We start from the raw sequence: 22,022 nt of genomic DNA, 5'->3' as shown, positions 1-22,022 counted from the left end.
ATACAAACTAAAAAAAACGAAACAAACGCAACTTATATAAGAGTTCAAAATGGTTGTTTTGGTGTTTTAGTTTAGGTTTTAGTCTTTTAAAAAATCAAATTATTTTTTTAAAAAAAGTTAAAATGTATATATTAAATAAGTTTAGAGTCTAATGGTCGGGTCTGGGTCCAAAATTATAAGACTCGGACCCTAAAAAATTCACTTGGACCCAGACACGGACTCTTAGGGTCTGAAAAAGTTGGACCCAGACCCTTAAATTATGGTCGAGTCCAACAGGGTCCGGGTAGGGTCCAGGACCCATGCCCATCCGTAGTTAAAAGGTAAAAAAAATGACTACTAAATAGTATGAACACATTATTGCAACATAATACTAATGAGAAATTTAATTCATAAATCACACTCTCCTCCGTTCCTAAAAAGAGTGCTTATATCTTTTGGGAACAAATATAAAGAAGAAATCATGTATAGTATTTTAGCTGTATTAAATTATAATTAAATATAAAAGTTGATACACTTTTTATGAATTGTTTATTAATGAGAGATAATGTGGATACTGGATAGTGGGGGAGCCACATAGCAAGTTGTGGGTCAATTGACCTCACCAAACCTAAAAAGCATGGAATTTTCTCCTAATTTTTTTGAGATTTTGGTGTATTTCCTTATAAATTTAACTATTGAATCCCTCATAATTTTATCAATTTTATTTTGACCCCATCAAATATATCTACTATATTCGCCACTGAATGTGGACCATGTGAGAAAGTGGGTGATATTATAAAAGTTGAAAGTAAATTAATATATTAATTTGTGGATCCATACCAAACAAATAAATTGAAAATCTTTTTGGGACAAACATAAATGAAAAAATGGGCATTCTATTTAGGGACGGAGGGAGTATTATTTACGGAAAAGATTCAAAATAGGAACAACATATTGACATTTTTCAACGGGGAATACAACTTCAACAAAAGAAAATGAAATTGTATATATTGTATTGTATTGTATTTTTATATTATTTTATCTTCATATTGTTATAGCGTGAGAGAAAGAATGAAAGGAACGTGAAAGAGAGGAAGGGAGAAAGATATAAAGGAGAGAGAGGAATGATTGAATGAAATCTCGTGCATTTGCCTCTATCGTAATCCTAGCGTGTATTTTTCTTTTTTTATAAGAAAAACATAGTCAAGCGGGATCCTGTTAGTTCGTCTCGATGCATGCTATCAAATTATAACTTTCTTTATGTGTGCACAAATGAATATATTAATGATTAAAGACGTGCAATGCATTGCGTGAAAAAGTAAACGTTTCATTTAAAACAGAACGGAGGAAGTATATTTTTAAATTTATATTAAGTGTTACTTTTAAAATATTAACTAAGGTAACATCACATTTTACTACATTGGGAAAAAACAATGAGTAAATAATATACTAAAAGAAAGTAAAAAAGAAAAGGTTAAATCAATTAAAAGAAAAACAAAAACAAGGAGTAAAGAAGAGTAATGGAGTAAAGGGACCTACGTCGAAAAATGTAAAATAAAACCCTCTGTGTTACACTAAAGAAGAATAACTTGTGTAAATCGTTATAATCCCACGCCGTAAATATAGAATGGAGAGTAAGGTAGTAACATCTATATAATGAAGCAAGTTGCTACAACCTACAACATGTATTCTATCACAACTTGGGACTTGCTTATTAGCTTCAGGTTTGAGTTTAGACTTTGCATATCAATAAAGCAATACTTTGGGCTTAAGTTTGGACCTGCAAAAATGTATAAAGCAATATGTTTTGGGTTGAGTTCTTAGATTTACTGGTAATGGGTCGAGCCTCATCAGCCTTTAGTTAGTCACTTCGAGCTGAGCTGAGCTTAGGGGATCTAGGCTCGATGAGCCACAAGTTCGAGTCTAGCCTTCATATTTTTTAACGAGCTCGAGCGAGGTGCGTACGATTTACATAAGAAAATGTGTTTTAGGTTGAAGATTTGCACTTTTGAAGTTTAGGAGGATACATGGGGTGGGTATAAAGCATACATAGTTATCCATGGGGGTGGTGAAGAAGGTGTAAATTTAAATATATAAATTTTGGGAGGTGTTGGATACGAGAATCTCTTAAGCAATAGGTGGTGGGGTGGGGACGCGAATGAGATTTTTAGGCAAATTCAATTAACATGCCTACAATCCTATGCAAAGCTAGCACGCACAAATCCAAAAATGATCATTATTCCCTTGAAAATTTGTCCTCGTAAGGCTTTCTATTTACTTTTTGGAACTTTTAATACTATACAGAAGATAATAACTATCTCTGCATTATATATGACCCAAGTAGTACTCGATAAACTAGTGACTCTTAAGCTAAATTTTGTTGAATAAATTAATTGCTTCCAACTTTTTTTTGCCTCATGTATTGTTAATGAACTTTAACAATAATTAGATCCTAAGAACACATAAAATTTCACTTGTAAAATTTACCTTAAAACAACTATAAGAGAATATTAACTATTAACATAAATTACTCCAAAAACAATAACTATAAGAGAACCTTAACTATTAATTTTAAATTCGTAATTTTTAACCCAAAATCATAACTAGTAGAGAATATGTGCGTGGAGCGTGATGATGGATGACTTTGAACTTGAATATAAATGGATCTATTAAGCTACTTTTGCAGCGGTATTTTTTTTAGCACTTGCCACGCCACACTTGAAAATTCTATTGTGCTCCTAGGAGCACGGTGCACACCATCTACCTAGTAAATTAGTTCTATCTTCAATGAGAAATGTTCTATTTCAACAAATGTTTATTTTAAGCATATCTTCAACCAAAAAAATGTTTTATTTATCGTAAAAATTATTCTATTTTTTCAATAAGCAAATGTTCTATTTCAATAAATGTTTGTTTTAAGCTTATTTTTCAATAGAAAATTATGTCCCATTTTCGTAAATTGTTCTATTTTCGATAAGCAAATGTTCTATTTTTAAAAATATTTTTTAAAAACTTATTTTCCAGTTTCCACCATAAAATATGTTTTATTTTCCCTGAAAATATATTTTATATTTGATAAGCATATGTTCTATTGAAGTAATTGAATTATAGTAATGTTCCACTTCAACAATAAAATGTTCATTTTCGTAATTGGATTCTGGTAATGTTCCAATAAAGTAAATTAGCTTGCAACAAGATTTGAACCCGCGACCTCTTGCTATCATACATGACACAATTACCATCTCAACCAATTTTTGATCATGTTTTAAGTGTCTATATCATTATATTTGTACCTTTTAAATGTTGAGTTTTCCTTAATATATTTTACTAGGAATGCAAAAAAATACATATCAAGTTTGAAACACAATACAAACCCGGGGCAACGCTCAAGCCCCAATACTAGTTATATCTCTATTATATAAGGGAAGAGGAGGGGGACACCAAAAATGGTAATTCATTTTCTACCTTTAAGTAATAAAATACAAATTTACCATCTTTTATTATTATATCCTCTATTATAAAAATAATTACATCATCATTGATTTATTGGCTTTAAAAAAACAGAAGAAAAATATACAATAAACTTTATAAATAAGTATTTTTATATATTATTACGCAATTAATCTTTTATTTGGTTTCACATGCATCATGTGTATATAGGACTAGTTTTATATAGTGGGAGCACAATTGTCATTACATTCCTTGGAGCACTAGATCACAATGCACGCATTAACGCCATCCACCTTCGGTCTTAAACCCAGGTCAAACTCTCATACCTCACTCTTGCCTTGGCACCAAAAGCAAAATAAAACAAAATTCAAAGCTCTCACTCTCCCTCACTCGACCTTCATCATTCATTCATTCATGGAGTTGAAAACCTCCAAATAAACTAATTCTCAGAATTCAAATTCTACGCTCAATTAATCTTTCTTTGAGACGTAAATATGGCGGGAAACGCTAGAAAAAATGCTCGAAATAGACCTAAACCTTCGATCGATGCTGATGAAGTTCATCATCCGATCAACACCGATAACAAAATAAATCTCAAGCTTAGGAGAGAGAAATTTACGATTCTCCGTTCTTCCAGATTTAGATTTGTTATCGGATTCTTTGCAATTTTCGTCTTCGCATTTTCAACTTATTTAATTTACTTTCATTTCACGAATTCTGTTGATCATGGAAGCCAGAAACCTAGGGTTATCACTCCATTTCCTGCTCCTAAACTCATGGATCTTCCTCAGGTATATAGTGCAATTGTTCTTCTTATTATTGATTTTATCTGATTTTTGTGTGTGTTAATTTTGATTTTTGATGAATTCTAGTTTCAAGGAGAGCATAAGGAAAGTTTGTACTGGGGAACTTACCGGTCTCATGTTTATCTTGGAATTCGTGCAAGGTTAGAAATGTTTTCTACTCTGAATTTCACAATGTTTTGATTTGTTTCTTAGAAAATTGAAGGATTCTACAATGAAGTTACCTACTTTCTAATGTTCCTGTGCGATGCGGTGTGTTGATGTACATAAAACATAATTGGCAGAAGAAATAGCTTTGGTAAAAGTTATTTAATCACTAAAACAATGACATTTTAAAAACAATATAGATATTAATTACATAGGAGTATTTTAGACATTTCAGGGAGACACCGAAATCACCAGGTGTTCTTGTATAGAACAATATTTTGATATTTTATATTGCCAATGTAATTTAAACTAATTATTGTTATCATACAGTAATTTGATATGCAATGAGTCCTCACAATTATTTACCTACTGTTATTATGTTGAAGATATTTACAATGTATTATTTGTGTACTAGGAGGGCATGATAAGTTGTACCAGCATTACAAAGTATTATTGTCCGTGTGATCGTTGGGAGGGATAATGGTGGTAGGAAAACTAAATTGGAGTTTTGAAGGGTCAAATTGTTATGTTGAACAAGTTCTTATTAACTTGTAGTGAAGGATTGGCTTCTTGGCAGACTTTGGTGTACTAGGTCACGAGTTGGAATTCCCCCTCCACATTGTATGCTTATCTTTATATTGGTGTTTGTGCTCCTATACATCAAAAAATTTAAACATCTGTTTCCAATTTTTATGATAAAAAATTACCCACGGTTTAACAATATCCTTTGTAAAGAAAGAAAAATTGATAGGACGCTGAGTCTAATGGGATATTTGGGGATTTTATAATTATAACCTTAACTTAGCATATGCTTCTTATTTTGCAGTGTGAATGTGTGACTTTCCTTTTTTTCAACTGGTAGCCTGTATAGAGGAATGCTTGTCTCATTCGCTGTAAATCTTCATTATACAGTAATTTTTTTCTTAGTTGAAAAGAAAAATATATTTTTGTTATGCTTTTGCTTGTGAAATAATATAATAATCGGCTGTGACTGGCAGGACTCCGCAGTCACTGATTGCAGGATTGATGTGGCTTGGTGTTAAGGATGGACAATATTTTATGCGGCATGTCTGCCAAGATGCCGATGACCTAAGTACTTACGGTTGGACTCATCACAATGGGCGCGATTATGGTCGGCAGCTGATAGTTGACCAAGGGCTGACCTTGGAGACCAGTTTTTTAAAATTAAGGGGAAAAGGCAGTGGTTATGGAGGTGATTGGGCTGTCCGCATTGATGCACAGAGCAAAAAGTAAATGTTTTGGCTTTCTAGTTATAGTTTTATGTTTGTGTAATATGCTGATTTAGCTTTGCTATGTCAAAATGGAGTTGGTATAATCAGTTAGAGGTGCAGTTTGATAGGCTTTTTATTTATTTAGCATGAGGCACGTATGGATAAAACGAATTTCTAACCAGATTGTGAGCTGACAGCTCATGATTTTGATTGAAGGACCTTGATGTGATCTATTGTCGATGATTCTAGGGTCTTGAACAATTAAGCTTATGGCATTTACTCTGTTGGTCGCATGCATTCTTGTGAGTTGGAAGCTAAGAGGAATAGTTATGCTGCATAATGTTTGTGAAAAGTCTTACGGGAATGACACTTATTGCTTTCATCCTTTAGCCTGAAAAGGAAACGATTCACTGTTTATGCTTACCAGCATATTTACCGCTTGAATCCTTTTATACTTGTCGAACTTAATTTGTTTTTTTAGATGTGTTTTAGGTTTTGCTTTATCAATATTTTCTTTTATTTGCAGTTATGTTTTGGCAAGCTTTAACTCCTTTGTTGGTCTCTTTGTTGCTTGAGTACAATGTGTGCATGACTTCATAATATAGATAGCTTATGCTGAAAATATTAGTCCTCCATGTGAAATTGATGGCTTGCTTTTTCTTCATTCATGTTGGGTCACAGGTCAAGCTCAAAAGAGGACATTGGGGAAACTGGTCATTTTTTCTTTTACTTGGCTGATGAAAGTGGAAATGCCATCAGCTTAAGTAGAGATATTCTGGACCGTCATGAAAGCTCGCCATTGGCGTCAGGATCACGTAAGGATGTCGGAGGCTGGCAGTTACATCTCAAATCAGCTGTATGTTACCATATGGACAAGCTTAAGCTTTGATTTGCTTTAATTTCACTTATTCTTTCCCCAAACATCGACTGACTCTTGATTTCTAATTATTTTGTTTTCCTTTTGTTTTAGCCTTTTCTTGATTTTATTTTATTTATGTGTTACACTGCCTATGCTGTAATTCCTTATTGTGCCTCGCTTTGCTTGGTGAGTTTTCAACTTTGTAGAACTTGAATTTTGATTTGTAGCTAGCAGCATGACTAGGGCATTTTCCATACCTACAGCTCCTCTTCATGGATTACAACTGGTGAGACGAATTTCTTTACGCTATCATATTCTAGGTCGTTGTTTCATGACCTCTTTGTCCTGCTTGTTTCCAAGAGCAGAATTTTGATAGGCTTTTGACAATTGAGAACGGACATCAAAATTTATTCAGCTTCTTGATATTATTGGCGGATTTTTCTATAGACGATTTGGTTACATAGTCATTCACAATGTTTTTTTCTGAATGTGTTGCTTTCAGAAAGATGTATTCTGCTCGATATAAACAGAAACAGTTGTTTCGTAGTATGTGCTCATACTTTACCTTCATGGCAGGACAATTTGGAAATTCATTATTCTGGTTTCAAGACACCACACATCCACAACTTGTCTGATCTAGTCCAAGTAAATCTTGCACATCAGGTATTTGATGAATTACTTCTTCGTCCTTGAATTACTAATGATAGTGATATTTTGGGAAATGTAGTGGTAGAATAATTTTTCATGATTGGCTCTAAAAGTAATACGTGAATGATCTTCTTTAGAGAAGCTTTCTTCAGCTATCAGCTACTCTCTCCGTCCTGAATGTCTTTTAAGCTTTCTTATCAAGAAGGTCTAATATACTTAAGGGCTCAAATCTCAATTGATGCTCTTGTTGTACTCAGAAAGCCACATGCCCCATCATCCTTTTTCTATATTAACTATAGCATCTCATAGCCCACCTATATTCTAGTCTTATTATTTGTGCCAAACCCTAGTGTGAAAAAATATAGGGGACTGAGGGAATTATCTACCTAAAGTCAATTGATAGGTTCTATGGAAATACCTTATTCCAGATAGTCTTTAAACTCTATATTAGCACTTTGCTTAGTTGAAATAGCTAGCACCTCTAATAGCATTTTGCTTTGGCCTTTTAAGCATTGTCCTTTTTTTCCCTTCAGATAACTAAAAGAAATATCAATCACGAATCAATATTGTAACGATGTTTGTCCTCCACCCCCCCCCCCCCCAATTTCCACAAAAAAAAGACCTTATTGCATTTATCTATCTTGTAGATCAGAAAGTTCAGCCGTCTGGAACTTCCAGACAGTCTTGCCCATTCTCCAAATATTCTTGTATTTCAGGTAATGTTGTGGATATAGTATGACATTGGAAGTTATTTTGTAATCATTTACCCAAGAAGTGTAACGTCGATTAGTGTTTGGCATGATAACTTTTTGGCAGATCTCAGCGAAGGTTCCTTTCAAAGCAGACTTTGCCTTTGTGTCTGGAACTGACACGAAGAGTTCAAGTATAGAAGAACGCATTAGTAGCCTCACAGGTTTTTTTCTTTTGTAGATATGTAGTCTTGACTCTTGCATGCATGCTAATTGTCAAAACACTACTTGTTATGCTGTTTTGAATTTAAAGTATATGGTGAGTTGCAATATCTATCTAGTAGATGTAGTGGCATTTGGAAGAAAGGAGTTGTCTTTTGCATGCTTTACTGCTTTATTATTGAACTTAAGATATATCAATGTGACTACCTGTCACTTAGAATTATTTGGCTGATGTTAACTTTTTGCCTAACCTTTTCCATTAATTGCTAAAAAATAACCTTCCTATACATATAGTTGTAGAGTTTTGCACACTAGGAAGGGTTAAAAAAATGACTAGTACACCTCGTGACTTGATATTGGAAACAGAATAGTGAGTCATTGAGTTGGAAATAATTATATTGTGAGAAGAGCACAATCAATGCATTTAATGATAGCTAGAGTAAGCCGTAAGGGGAGCTTGTTAAATTCTTCTAGTCAAGTTATAAAACAATACTCATTGTGTAAAAATAAAAAAACACTTACAAGAAGACAGGGCGTAACGTCAACACTTACAATGTGACAGAATAACAGAGGGCATAATTTCAACACTTATATTGAAACAAAAGGATTCTTGTTGGAGACATGCTATTGGGTTTAGGGCATTTCTTTTTCAATTAATGCAAATAGCTTGGATACGTGGTGAATCTTTGAAATCCTTGGTGTATTTCATTGGAGTTGGAAATACATGGTAAAATAATTTTTATTGTATACTCCCTCTCGTTCATATTGCTCTTCCCTCCAACTGCACGCCTAAATGCAAGTTAGAAAAGTCTGAAAGAGGGAAGGGGAGTTGTACTAAAGGGTTGAGATTTTTGTCAATAGCCCTTCTTTTGTAAATAGGCAACACGCCCTTGGTGTCTTTCTAATCTAATTTCTTGTTTCTTATATAAAAAAACATCAACGACCTCAGACAACTTCTACCATCACGAAAATCTCCCTAGCTCAGACCCCAAAGCCATGACCCCCTCACACTGCCATCACCTCCATAACCACCAGTGAACAACCCCCCAACAGATTTGCAATTTAAAATAAAAATAGAAATCAAAGAAACGTAACTTGACATACAATCTAAAGAAAAAGAATTAGAAGTAATTAAAGAAGTAAACAACCATATTATAACAACTAAAATCTCCCAGAAATTAACAGATATAAACAATTAAAACAAAATAGTTTGGCAAAAGGTCCTAAAATCAATATTGGCAAACTTCTAACAAGGAATGTTGAAGCTTATGAAACTGGTAATTTCCTTTAGACAAAAGGAAATGAAATCCAACAAAACAGAGCCTAACTTTTGAGCACTTAGTGTCTTCCAAACTTTAATTATGTGGCTCTAACTAGATTTTTCTTGAGCTTTCGACCTCATAAAATGGTGCTCTTCACCTTTTCGGATTTCGATAATTGGACTTTTGTGGATGCTCTTCAATTTAAGAAGACTTCAATCTCACAGTTCTTTTCGAGATTTCTCGACATTTGGTGATGTGTGGGGTTTGTGATGGGAAAGAGAGAATGGGAGTTTGGTACGGCTGGTTATGGTGGTTTGGTGGTAAAGGTGGGTAGATCTTGGGGCGAGAGAGAGAAGGGAAGGCTGTTGTTTGTCAAATTGACAAGAGGAGAGAGAAGAGAAAGGGAATATCGGTGATGGAAGTGTGATGGTAAAGGTGGGCTTGTGGTGAGAAAGAAAAGGGGACACCACGGGTGGTCCAACTGGTGGATATGGTGCAGTGATGGCGTGATGCTGATGGGAGAGAGAAGTGGATGTTGGTGGTGCTTTTGGTTGTAGAATTGGCATCATGGAGAGAGAGGGGTAGGGGAAGTCTTAATTCTGACCAAGGAGAGAGGAGAGAAAGTAAAGATGGGTGACTAAGAGATTGGCAATTTTATGAGGGACAGTGAGGAAGGGGTAGTATAGTGGTTAATTGTGGATTCAAGCGATAAGTAAAGGGGTAAAAAAGGGGAATATCTTTTGCTTACATGATCAAAGCAAATGGGGGAAGAACTATATGAAACAAACTAAAATTAAATAATGGAAGAGCTTCAGGAAGGAGTATAACAAATGTTGTCTATAATTTCGAAATGGACGAATATTTTTACTTCCTCTATTATCTTTTTAATTGCATTATATGAGATTTCACTTTGCCAATTCACAATAATTATCTACTAGTAAAAAATTTGTAATTTTGAAAATTTGGAATTATATATCGATATGAATCCAACATCTTGATTACTAATCTTTGTTTAATATATTAGTCAAAAGATACCGGTCAAAGTAGTACATGAGTAGTGTAAAAGTCAAAATGCAATATTAAAAAGAAAGGAGGAAGTAACTTCTAAAAGTTAAAATTACTACAAAGGGACCCCTTGTCAATATGCACCTTCAAGGCTTCAACAGAAATCCTACATGGTGTGGTTTTGTAGAAGATGGGTTTATGGAAATTTATCAATTTCATGACTTCTAAAAATTCCAATATAGGAACTCAAAATTCTAGCAATAAGATGTGCTTTTCAAATGGACGAGGATTAGGAATTGCATGAGTATTGCATTGACTACTACTAGAGATGTGTAATCTACTTTTGATGTTATTTTAACCAAGTTGCTTGTATCTAATTTTGATACTAAGTATTAGTATATGAAAATATACAGGTGAATCCTTGAGCCGGCAACTAGTAGAGAAGCAAGATGAATTCGACGAAAAATTTCAAAGATGCTTTAATTTGACTGGGAAGGTACCAATTCTGTCATTTCTACCCTGCTTGTTCAAAATTTTTGTATATGAAGTTTTATCAAAGGATTTTTTTTTCCGGCAATTTTTATCAAAGGATTCTATCTTGCTAATTGCAATATTGCTTGCGCTAACCACATCTCCTTGTTTTCTGCGTATAAACGATAATGCAAGCCCATGGTGCTAATGTCATGCTTGTCCATTATATCTCACTTTTTGGTTGCAATTATGCTCACATGATTTGGAGATAAAAAATTTCATTATTCTAGAAATTTCGCCTGAAGAACTGAACTGACACTTTGAGCTTAGTGGGACCTAATGTATAGCTTGATGGAGGACCAATGAGATAAACATTGATGAACACCACTGTAACCCCTACATGACACAAACACGAAGTTAATGATGGTAACACAAAACTGACATGACAATTAGTCAATAACACAAAATGAACCCGAACCATAAAGAATTTGACAAAAAATATGTTAAAGAATCTTTCTCATGTTGAAAACATCCTCATCTGACCTAATGTGCTGAACTATGAATTTTAATTTTTTTAAACGTATTTCCCCCTCCATTCTCCTGTTATTTTATGAAATTAACTTCTGTCTGATCAAGGAATTATTGAAGCTTGTGAACAAGCTCAAGTTATCCGGATTGTAAATAAGCATAGCTTGAACAAAAGTAAGCTCGGCTACGTTCGGTTTTTTGGTGTTTGATTAAAATTAGATAAGCAACTATGAGCACTCTAGAATTCCCGTCAACTAAGCTTGGTTTCTTCCCTGGTCGGCATTGCCTAAAATTCAAGCACTATGGGCTGTATCACAGACTGGATAATTTCGGGTGCATTACACTGAAAAAATAGCAATGCGATTTCTTGGAGCTCTATGAATAAACTAATATTATTTGAACAAGTGGTGATATTCAATGACAAGTAGAGGCGTTTTTACCGATGCATCTTTCTTGAATGTTACGTGGCCTGTTCTTCCCCAATTATTATGGGAGAAGAAGTTCTGAAGTTTTCTTCACTATATTCAGGTCGACTCAGAAGCTGTGGTTGTTGGTAAAGCTGCAATAGCAAATTTGTTAGGCGGCATTGGTTACTTCTATGGCCAATCAAAAATTTCTGTTCCTCAGAAATCTGATGTAAGTTCACTGTCAACTCTGCCTGCTTTCTTATGATTATCCCTTCTTTAACTGTTCTAGATTATGCAAAAAGTTAACTTATAAATGGTTTAGTTCAATAATCATGTGTTCCCTCTGTCCCAATCACTTTTTATATTCGGCCGCCCCATACTAATTGCAAAAATTTCCATTTAAGGTATGGAACCACAATTTTGTTTTTCACTCGATTACAATACCCTACATCTTTAGTGAAAATGATGAAACAACAATAAAGTAATTCCCATCCCACCCAATCAAAGGACCTGCATAATTTGCCTACGGTATAAAATGACATCTTTCATCAAATCAACTTTTACAATAAATAATACAACCCATACCACTTTATCCATTTTCTAAAACTTTGTGCATGAGGGTGTGTTGTGAGAACATTGGGATGGAGCATTAAAGATGCAGTTGGGTCCTTGAGGGTGCTATATTAACGAGTTATGGTTGGGGACAATGGTTTAGTAGTTTGAGAGTTCCACTTATCTCTAAATTGTTTGAAATGTAAGAATATGTTTTAAACTTTTAATGCTTCCAAGAATCCCTAGGGTCATTGTCCTTTACAAAGAATGTATGCATTTAGAGTTAATATTTTCTTATGGTTGATTGTTTTGTGTGACTGCATAGTGCTTATATTAGCTTTTCATATTTGTCTATATTGGGTAAGAAGGGTAAAAGGAGAAACTGGTACTTCTCTGCCTTGCCAAAGATGTTTACTTCAAATTTTGCAACTCATACTATTGGGAGTCACGATTCTCAAAATTGAGGTGTACTTTTAGGACTGTGTAGTAATCACGTGGTACTAGGCAATTATACTTGAAAATTACTAGGACCCAACAGGTCAACTGTGAAGAAAGCTCTCCAACTCTTAGTATCTCTTGCCAGATGAACACCTATATCAATGTGGAAACCATGCATGCAGTATTGCAGTGTAACCATTAACTACGCAATGTAACAAACCGCAGCAGACGTGGGTTGCTATTCCAGACTCCAGAGACTATCTGTTAAGCACATATTTTGATGGTTACAGCAACAAAAATGAACAAAAAATAGATAGTCTCTTGATTCAGGGGTAGACCAATAAATAGGCAATAATCCTCAGCAGCAGTTACATCTTTGCATATAGTGAATTCTTTTACTAGCAACATTCTGTCTATAGAAGCATGTATAGGCGTCTCCAATCTGGGCAGCTGTATGTGGTGAAACAGGTGAGTATCTACCCAATAGGAGACCGATATTAGGTTTTCCCTTATTACGAGAGGGGAAATGATTCTCTGAGAGTAAATTTAATGACAAGAGTAACTCGTATGGATGCCTGAGGTGTTTTTGATGTGAGCAATCTTACACCTTAATCAGTGAAGTAATGTTAGATAAGATTTTTCTGACTGACTTTTGGGCAAGTAAATACTTCTCTTTTATTCATTCATGACACTGGATATCTCTTTTGGCTCCATAATTAGCGGAGAATCCATAAGAAAACCAAATTGATGTCTTCTTCTTTTAACAGGCATAACCTAGCTATGTCACAGGGATCTAGACAAGATTCCTTAACAACAAATTTTCAGCAACTTGATCTTTTCTTTTGTAGCTGAATCGTAGATGAGCTGGAATCATATGAAAGCTTGTGTGTCGTCAGGAAGAATAATCTTTAAGCCGTTCATCACATTCAACTTTAGTAGTCGATATTGAATTCCCTTGCCGTTATCAGTTCATTGAAATTCATCATTTAACTTAATTACGTTTTCAATGTCTTTTTGTTTTAAATCTTTGCACTTTTGCGTGCTGTATATGGGTAGAGTATGCTTTATGGTCAATGGTCATCCTTCTATGTCTCTATTTCTGCAGTTGCATTCATTTTGTTGAGTGCTGACTGCCAATAGTTTTATAAATTCACCTCATCTTTGCCCATGCCAATGTATTCTGACAAAGTTATGCAGACTATCTCTTCCTGTGCAGTTAAAGAATGATGATTATCTGCTATACTGGCCAGCAGAGCTTTACACAGCTGTTCCTAGTCGTTCCTTCTTCCCCAGGGGATTTTTGTGGGATGAAGGTTTCCATCAGTTGCTGATCTGGTAAGACACACACAACTTTTGTGTCTCTGCCCAAGTTCAAGCTTTTCTTGGATTGCCTCATCAGCTGTGAATTATGTTATATAAGATGATAAGACAGTGCTAATGGTTTTGTGATTCAATTTGTGATAATAGGCGCTGGGATGTCCATATTTGCTTGGATATCATTGGCCACTGGTTAGATCTATTGAATATTGATGGTTGGATTCCGCGTGAACAGATTTTGGGTGCTGAAGCTTTGAGGTGTCTGCTTTGTTTTTTTTTTTTGGCTATATGCCTTTATTGTGTTCTGTGTTCATTAGATTGTTGTGATTTAAACCTGGCTTCTTTTTCAGTAAAGTCCCTGAGGAATTTGTTCTCCAGCATCCGACAAATGGCAATCCGCCTACATTGTTTCTGGTTTTACATGGTACTTTACTCTGTTGAGTCAGCTTGTATTTTCAACTACTTACTTGCCTGCTTGGCCTGTTATTTCTTTTAACAGAATTTGCTGCTATTCTGGTGCTTTTTTCGCTTTTGTTTTGTTTTGTTTTGTTTGTATTCTTGAAAGCTACAACAAATGAAGATCTTTATGCTACAAAGGTGTTGGTTGCATTATTAATTTATTATGTCAAATATATTCTCTACAATAGCTCGTGCTACCTATTTTCTTGCCTTCTAGTTCAATCAAATCAAACCTAGGGCATTTTCGCACGTGTTATGGATGTGCTAATATGTTACTTTTGCTTATTTCGATCAATAAGAGTTGGGATACCTTTGTTTAGCATACTATGTAAAGTTTTTGACTGTCCTTTGTTACTGTAAATTTCCATAGTAAGTGATCGTGTTGTATTTAGATTGATATGATTCACATTAGCGCAATGAAGTTAATGTCTAGGTCACAGCAGGTGAAGACAATCATTATAGTCTAATTCCATGCACGAGTGCAGAACTATCGTTTTTAAGTTTTTACAAATTCAACTGTGGATGAATCAAGATGGACATGAATGATGATGCTTGAATAAATCATGGCTTTGCCAGCCGTAATCTTAGACGCTGTGTGATCATTATATCTTGCAGCCTGATTCTTTATTATCCGGTTTTGTGTCCGAGCTTGCTAAGTTTTCCTCTTGCAATTGTACTTCTACAATTCTCAGTTCACTCACTCCATTCCTATTGTAGAAAAAATGTGTTTAGCTGTTGTTTGGATGAAATAAATGAATTCAGGACTGTGTAGAGGTTGTAAATTATTGGAGTTTGCTAGTTGTGTTTACGGAAGTTGACTCTTATATTTGTGAGAATATTTTGGAACATGTATCATCTCTGGAAAACTGAAAGAGTAGCTGTCATCTTTTGCTTGTTTATTTCTCCATCTGACGTCATAGATTTAAAATGTTGAAAGAATTTCAAATTTAACGAGAGAATTTATGTAAGAATAGAAAGTTCAAAGGACTTGTCAAGAATATAGTACTTAACGTGTGATTTGAGGTTAATACTTAAGTCCAAACGTGGATCTTGTTTTCGCATGTTTAGATAAGTCTTGACACCAGTTAAATGCAGCTTTACTGCTTTACTCCTAACTTGACTGATAGTGAAATTCTTTCTGGACACCTGCAGAAAAATTATCTTTAGAAAGAAGTAGAAACGGAAGAAGATTAGTAGTTTTAAAGTATTTCTGTAATGTTAATATCAGGAATAGTACTAATAGCAAAATAAATTTACTGGTTCTAGTATCATTGTTACATGTAGGACTAGTAGTGATAACTAGTAGCACTAATTTGTACTTGATGTACTCACCAATTCTTCCTATTCTCATCTCGGCAACTCTTGGACTTGAGACTTGCTCAAATCTCAATGAACTGGCATGATTTGGTATCCACTTGATAGGCCTGTTATAGTTGTAGCAAATCAGACTTGAGAAGTTGGTTGTAACTTGTAAGCTTCTAAGGGAGTGGAGAGATGCGTTAATTGACTTCAGAATGCATAATAGGTAGAATTTCTAGATAAGCTTATCTATGTAATCGTATCAACGCTTGCTCATCATGCACATGTGCACATGATGTTAGAAAGAGCATGCTTTGCCTATTGCTTACTCCCTCCGCTCTTTATTAATCGCAACAGTTTAACTTTTGTACTATACATATATTTCACCTTGATCATCATTGGTGAAATATGAGTAGAAAATATTGTCACGTGGGATCTTGCTGTATTTGTCTTAATATATATATTTTCATGTTATCAGCTTTTTATGATTTTGTACTTATAGATAATGAAAGATATTAAAGCTCAACCGTTCAAAGCATTGGATTGCTAAGTGTGAAAAAAGAACTATTGCAATTAATAAATAACGAAGGAACTATTTTATTAATATAAAAGAAGCCTCGAAGGAAACAATGAAGTAAAAAATAGATATGCAATGCTGCTCCGTTAGTCTAGTGATGTGTGCTATATCTGAATTAGTGAATTTTTGCTGGGAGAACCATTCTGCTCTATATAGAAATTCATTGTAGAGTATGATGCTTCTTGCAGATCTGATCTCTGGCATTAAGATGGGAAAATTCAGTGCAACCGAAAGCAGCGAGATCTCTTCCTTCTTGAAGTCTGCATCTATACGTCTTGATGCATGGTTTAAATGGTTCAATATTTCACAATCAGGTACTCATTTATTTTCCTTTGATCGTGTGTATGCATTTTCTTTTCCCCCCGGGGGTGGGGGTTTCTCTTTAATTCCTGTACTAGTGGTTCTTTGAGTTCTTTCTGCTGGCTGGAAACCTTTTACTTGGTTGTTTTGGCTGAGTGAATCTGATGGCAATGCTTCATATGTGAGTATGTGGTGCATTCCCATTCTTATAATCTATGTAGTTTCGGTTGAGTGAATCTGATGGCAATGCTTCATTATGTGAGTATGTGGTGCATTCCCACTTATAATCTATGTAGTTTCGGTTGAGTGAATCTGATGGCAATGCTTCATCATGTGCGTATGCTGCATTCCCATTCTTATAATCAATGTAGGTCATAGTGATATGCATTCATGATGTGTTTGACTGTAAGTGGGTTCAAGAACTGAGTCTTGGAAGTGACTGGAATCCAATTATCATGTTATTCATGCCAGCAATCTTTCCTGACATCTGCTGTCATCAGGCCACTGAGCATTTTCAAAAGCAATCAAAAGACTAATGCTTTGTCTTTGAGCATCCAGGTGTAATTCATGGAAGGAAGAGTCGTCTGTTCCGCTAATTAATGGCCATAAGTTATAAACTTCTAACTTGCCATTCCGGGAAATGTCATTACAAAACACCGCGACAAAAATCACTTTCTTCTCAACGTGTTGTCCATTGCATAACGAGGACTCACCACATTAAAATGTTATTTTTCCCTATACGTCCGTTTCTTGTTAGTTTAGTCCGAAATAGAGAAGGAATTCGAAAATTGCAACAGAGAATAATTTAACTTGGCCTTTCATGTTGGGTAATATAAATGAGTTGTGTCTATCTATATTAATAAAAGGATGAGGCATTCACATTATAAGTAATTATGCATCCATCAAATACATGTTTATGTGATAGCTTGGTCTCATTATGCTGAGAGAATAATTCTTAAAACTAAAAATGGAAAATTGATGTTAAAATCCATATATTTTAAGTATTTTAAATAATGCACACCACTTTAGCCTTGATCAGTTCCTTTCATCCTTTACAAGCCGCTTCCACGACATCGTGGCACTTACCGCATGTAATTTGGATTTACTTGATACTTGCATGTTATCGAAAATATTCTTAAACATAGTGTACTCTGTACTGTTTAGCCTGGTAGCAAATTTATTCTTATGAGACTTGTAATTTGATTATAGTTTTGTTTTTTCCTTTCTTTTGGAAGTGGTTTACCTTAAATTGAGTATTGGGTTTGCACAGTGCAGTTTTTGGGTACAGTAGAACAATATCATCAGAGGAACATGTTTCTCGACTATTCCATGATCAATTACTTAAAATTCAGGAACATACTGCCTCTGTTTCTTCATAGATGTATCATATTGACTGGGCACAGTTGTCAATGCATGACTTTGACCATTAATAATTTTTTCTTTTTGTGTGTTTAGCCTCGACGAATCATTATAAAGCTTGTACAATGTATTCTATTTCTGGAAGTGTTTCTTGCCTTTTTTTAAGAAAATAATGCTCAATGTACTCGGCAGTCAGCATTAACCCTTATCTAATGTCTTCTATAAGTCTTCTCAACTAGATGTATTCTTGTGATCTAACATAAGAACTTGGAAATGTTGTAACAAATTCATCATTTTTGTTCTTTTCATTTGCAGGAAAAGAACCATATAGCTACTTTTGGCATGGTAGAGACAATGTTACCGTTCGCGAATTGAATCCAAAAGTATGGCATATGCTTGTTGTTGATCATCATTTTCTTTTTCCCAATATCCTGCATAAAATCATGAAGCCTGATTAGCGATTCTATTTCCCCAATATCCTGAACACAGAATCTCAGATATGCTTTACACTTTTACTAGATGCAATTTCCTTCTGTTTAGGAATGAAAACAACCTTTGTAATTGCTTTAACTAGTAGGGCTAGGCCTGTGTACATCGGGACCTCCTAAAACCTTGCCTCAGTCGAATTTGGCTTTTATTGTACGAGTGTTGCGTGTATGTATGCTATACATTTCCTTGCTAATTAGACCATTGTTGGGCCTGTTCTACTGGCTTTCTGGTTGAACTGATTTAGAATTGTTATAACTTGAGGCTAGCATATCGTTGGATCTGTGGAATTTTCTTCGTTTTCCTGTTTAACATTTGCATGAAGCCTAAGAAATCTTTCTAATCACCATTGCTGATGGTTGTCCTCTTCCTGCCTCAGAAAAATGAATGTTTTACGGGTTTTCAACTTGTCTCTACTTATCAGTGTGAATTGATATGAGTTTTTATTGTTGATCAAGTATTTGGGATACCTTCCAAATTTGGTATAATTTTTTACTAAAGGCTCTGTTTTTCATTGTGTTAAATTTCTGCTGTTTGACAATATAAGAAGATGGTGACAGGACATGGTCAAAAGATAATAGGCTAATAGCTTTTGTGTTGCTTGTCTCCTCATGCATTGTCCAATCTGTTTACAGATGTAATAATCATGGCTAGGTAGTATGAGAAACCTGCGTGCAATTTTGATGGTTAGGTAGCATCAGAAACCTTTAAGCAGCTTTCTTTTTGTCCTCGAATCCACATATGTATGTCGGTGTTATAATGCAATTACGTTCTGGATTTTCCAGTCATTGTCATCTGGGCTGGATGACTATCCACGTGCATCTCATCCTAGCGAAGACGAGCGGCACTTGGATCTCAGATGTTGGATGCTTCTTGCAGCAGATTGCTTGCATGCCATTGTCAAACTTACCGAGTCTCATAATGAATTTGAACAGGTATGATCAGGTGAAAGTACAAGTTTTTCTTTTATTTATAATTATCTGTTAGATCAATAAGCCTATTGAATGAATCACAACAGGAGTATGGATTCACTGCCAAACAGCTGTCAAATTTTGAACTTCTCAACCAGGTTTGTAAATTTGGAGCCATTATAAAATTCTCCGTTTCAACGTAGCATCTCATTACCTTGTTATTTTGTATACACCTTGAACTTCTAGACGTCTTCCTCTCCAGATGCATTTTGATGAGATGTTTGGAGCATATTTTGATTACGGTAACCATACTGAAAAGGTACGCCTCTTCCATTTCAAGTGTCCTCTCAGCTACTCCTTTGGCATCTCGCAACATGCCATATTGTAATTCAGATCACAGGCCTTCTATATTTGTAGTTCTCTTCAAGTGTTGCTTGATAGAAGAAAATTACTTTGTTTGGGGGAGGACGGGAGGGGGGGGGGGATCTTATGTCTCGTCTTCTATTTTTCCTCTCTTTCTGTCAAATTTCTTGTTGATCACAAGAGACAAGACATGCTGGAACACACTCTTAAAGTGCACAATCGAAAGAGGAAGGCCAACAATATCTATATTTGAGATGCTAAGTATGATCACATAAATGCTATATATTGAAGTTGCAAGGTGCAGTATTGTAATTTTTTTGATAAAAGTGGACGAGTCTGAACTGTGTAGTAAATAGTGATTGACTAAGTGAGAGGAAATGTTTGTTTATGAAATAAGAATATCGGAAAAAGTAGCAGTACTTTTACTTAGAACATTGTAGCTACAATTATAAGAATTCCTGCAAGAACACCACATCTGATCAATTAAACTGTGAAAAGAATATATCTTAGTGTGAGCTCAGCAGAGCAATGTGAGCTGCGGAAAAGATCTAGTTCATATCCAGCTGAGTCGCTTAACTGTCTCACTGAGGTCACTGTAAATCTTCTGAAATCATTCTAGGTGGATGATGAGGAGCTTGCCTTTATGTAACTTTGCTGAAGTATATGTTTATCATATGCTAAATGCTGATAATGTGGTGAACAATGTCACATTTAATTCATTTAGTTGCTTCAGGCTGTGATATATTATTTTTATAGGTTCGTTTACGCCCACAATTGAGAATGAACGGGAACTATGCCAATCAAGAGATGGTCCGAGAAGTTCTTGGGGAACCGAAACTTCAATTTGTACCTCATGTTGGCTATGTCAGCCTCTTTCCATTTATGGGAAAACTTATTCCTCCTGTAAGTTGCAGAGTTTTCTTTATAGATTTTATTATGCTTCACTATTTTGCCTCTTCTGCTTGCATGTGATCATGGATCTATTATAAATGTACGTTCACTTTTGAAATATTGGATATCGTTACTGGATTGCATATAGCCATGCTTGAAAAGTTCTGGATATGTTTGGCTGACCCTTCTGAGCATCAATTACACAGAACTTGGAGTAAATGATGAATTGAAGAGTCAGATACTAAATTATCCACATATATACCTCCTATTACATCCTGGCAAATTATAATCTATTACCGGATTGTTTAAGATAATTACTCTGGTTTATTATGCCTCACTTTCTCATATTGCATTTCTTTGACAAGAGTAACAATTATATTGCAGGAGTCGTGGATTTTAGAAAAACAGCTCGATCTTATTTCAAACCGAAGCACATTATGGACCATTTACGGGATTCGTTCTCTTTCCAAAACAAGGTGCAACTTTCTGTTCATAAGATTTTCGTTGTTAACTGGTCTTTGCGATGTATTAGTACTATTTGAAATTTTTTGAAATATTAAGGAATTTTGTTATGATGCTCTACTTATTTGGTTTGCTCCAGCTCAATATACATGAAACGCAACACAGAGCATGATCCACCCTATTGGAGAGGCCCAATTTGGATGAACATGAATTACATGATCCTCTCTGCTCTCCACCACTACTCTGAAGGTTAACAAAGGATTAAGTAATTGAATTTTGCTTGCTTGAATATTTCTATTGTTTTCGGGGGCATGATGAAAATGGTTTTTGGCTCCACTTTTACAGCTGATGGGCCATATAAAATGAGGGCCAAAACAATCTATGATGACTTGAGGAGCAATCTGATTAGGTATTAGCAATTCTTACCCATCTAATGCCAGCATGCGCATTTGGGATACTCTTAAGTTAGTGTTTGAATGTAACCATAATCATCTGTCTTCAACTTGGCAGAAATATCATTCAGAACTTCGGTAATAGTGGCTATCTCTGGGAGCAGTATGATCAGAAAACAGGAAAGGGCAAAGGCGCACGGCCGTTTACTGGTTGGACGTCACTTATACTGCTGATCATGTCAGAAAGTTACAGCAACGGCTGGGGAATGTCAAATTCTTGATATTCCAGAAATTTTGAAGAATATGAAATTCGAAATTTACTTCTTTACTAGTCCCATTCTTTAGGGATTCTAGGATTCTGATACGAGTAGCTTTCTTATTGAGTTAATGTAGACAAGGACAGAATCCTGCAGTTAGAATTTAATGCAACATCTTACTATATCATAAGTAGTGTATACTGAATAGTTGCAACTTGCAACGTTGGACTTTCGAACTCTTCATATACATTGATCAG

General features: G+C 35.0%; 1 protein-coding gene across 2 annotated transcripts; it reads left to right on the top strand.

Moving 5' to 3' along the window:
* Positions 1-3,710: 3,710 nt before the first annotated feature.
* Positions 3,711-21,949, top strand: LOC104897586 (mannosyl-oligosaccharide glucosidase GCS1). Of its 2 annotated transcripts, none has more exons than XM_010684497.4 (22): positions 3,711-4,220; positions 4,302-4,375; positions 5,378-5,629; positions 6,293-6,467; positions 7,047-7,133; positions 7,766-7,834; positions 7,935-8,031; positions 10,710-10,792; positions 11,824-11,931; positions 13,909-14,027; positions 14,160-14,267; positions 14,360-14,433; positions 16,533-16,658; positions 18,319-18,386; positions 19,275-19,424; positions 19,508-19,558; positions 19,663-19,719; positions 20,520-20,666; positions 21,039-21,130; positions 21,256-21,365; positions 21,462-21,525; positions 21,627-21,949. In XM_010684497.4, exons 1-22 carry the CDS (start codon positions 3,924-3,926, stop codon positions 21,787-21,789), a joined length of 2,571 nt encoding a protein of 856 aa, XP_010682799.1. In that variant the 5' UTR covers positions 3,711-3,923; the 3' UTR covers positions 21,790-21,949. The 2 variants fall into 2 exon arrangements, with proteins under 2 accessions (XP_010682799.1, XP_019106001.1); XM_019250456.3 differs by having other exon boundaries at positions 4,170-4,220; positions 5,388-5,629.
* Positions 21,950-22,022: the final 73 nt, after the last annotated feature.

The sequence above is a fragment of the Beta vulgaris genome, chromosome 6, assembly GCF_026745355.1.
Source record: "Beta vulgaris subsp. vulgaris cultivar EL10 chromosome 6, EL10.2, whole genome shotgun sequence".
Lineage (NCBI taxonomy): Eukaryota > Viridiplantae > Streptophyta > Magnoliopsida > Caryophyllales > Amaranthaceae > Beta > Beta vulgaris.
This window is presented reverse-complemented; position numbering and strand designations above follow the sequence as displayed.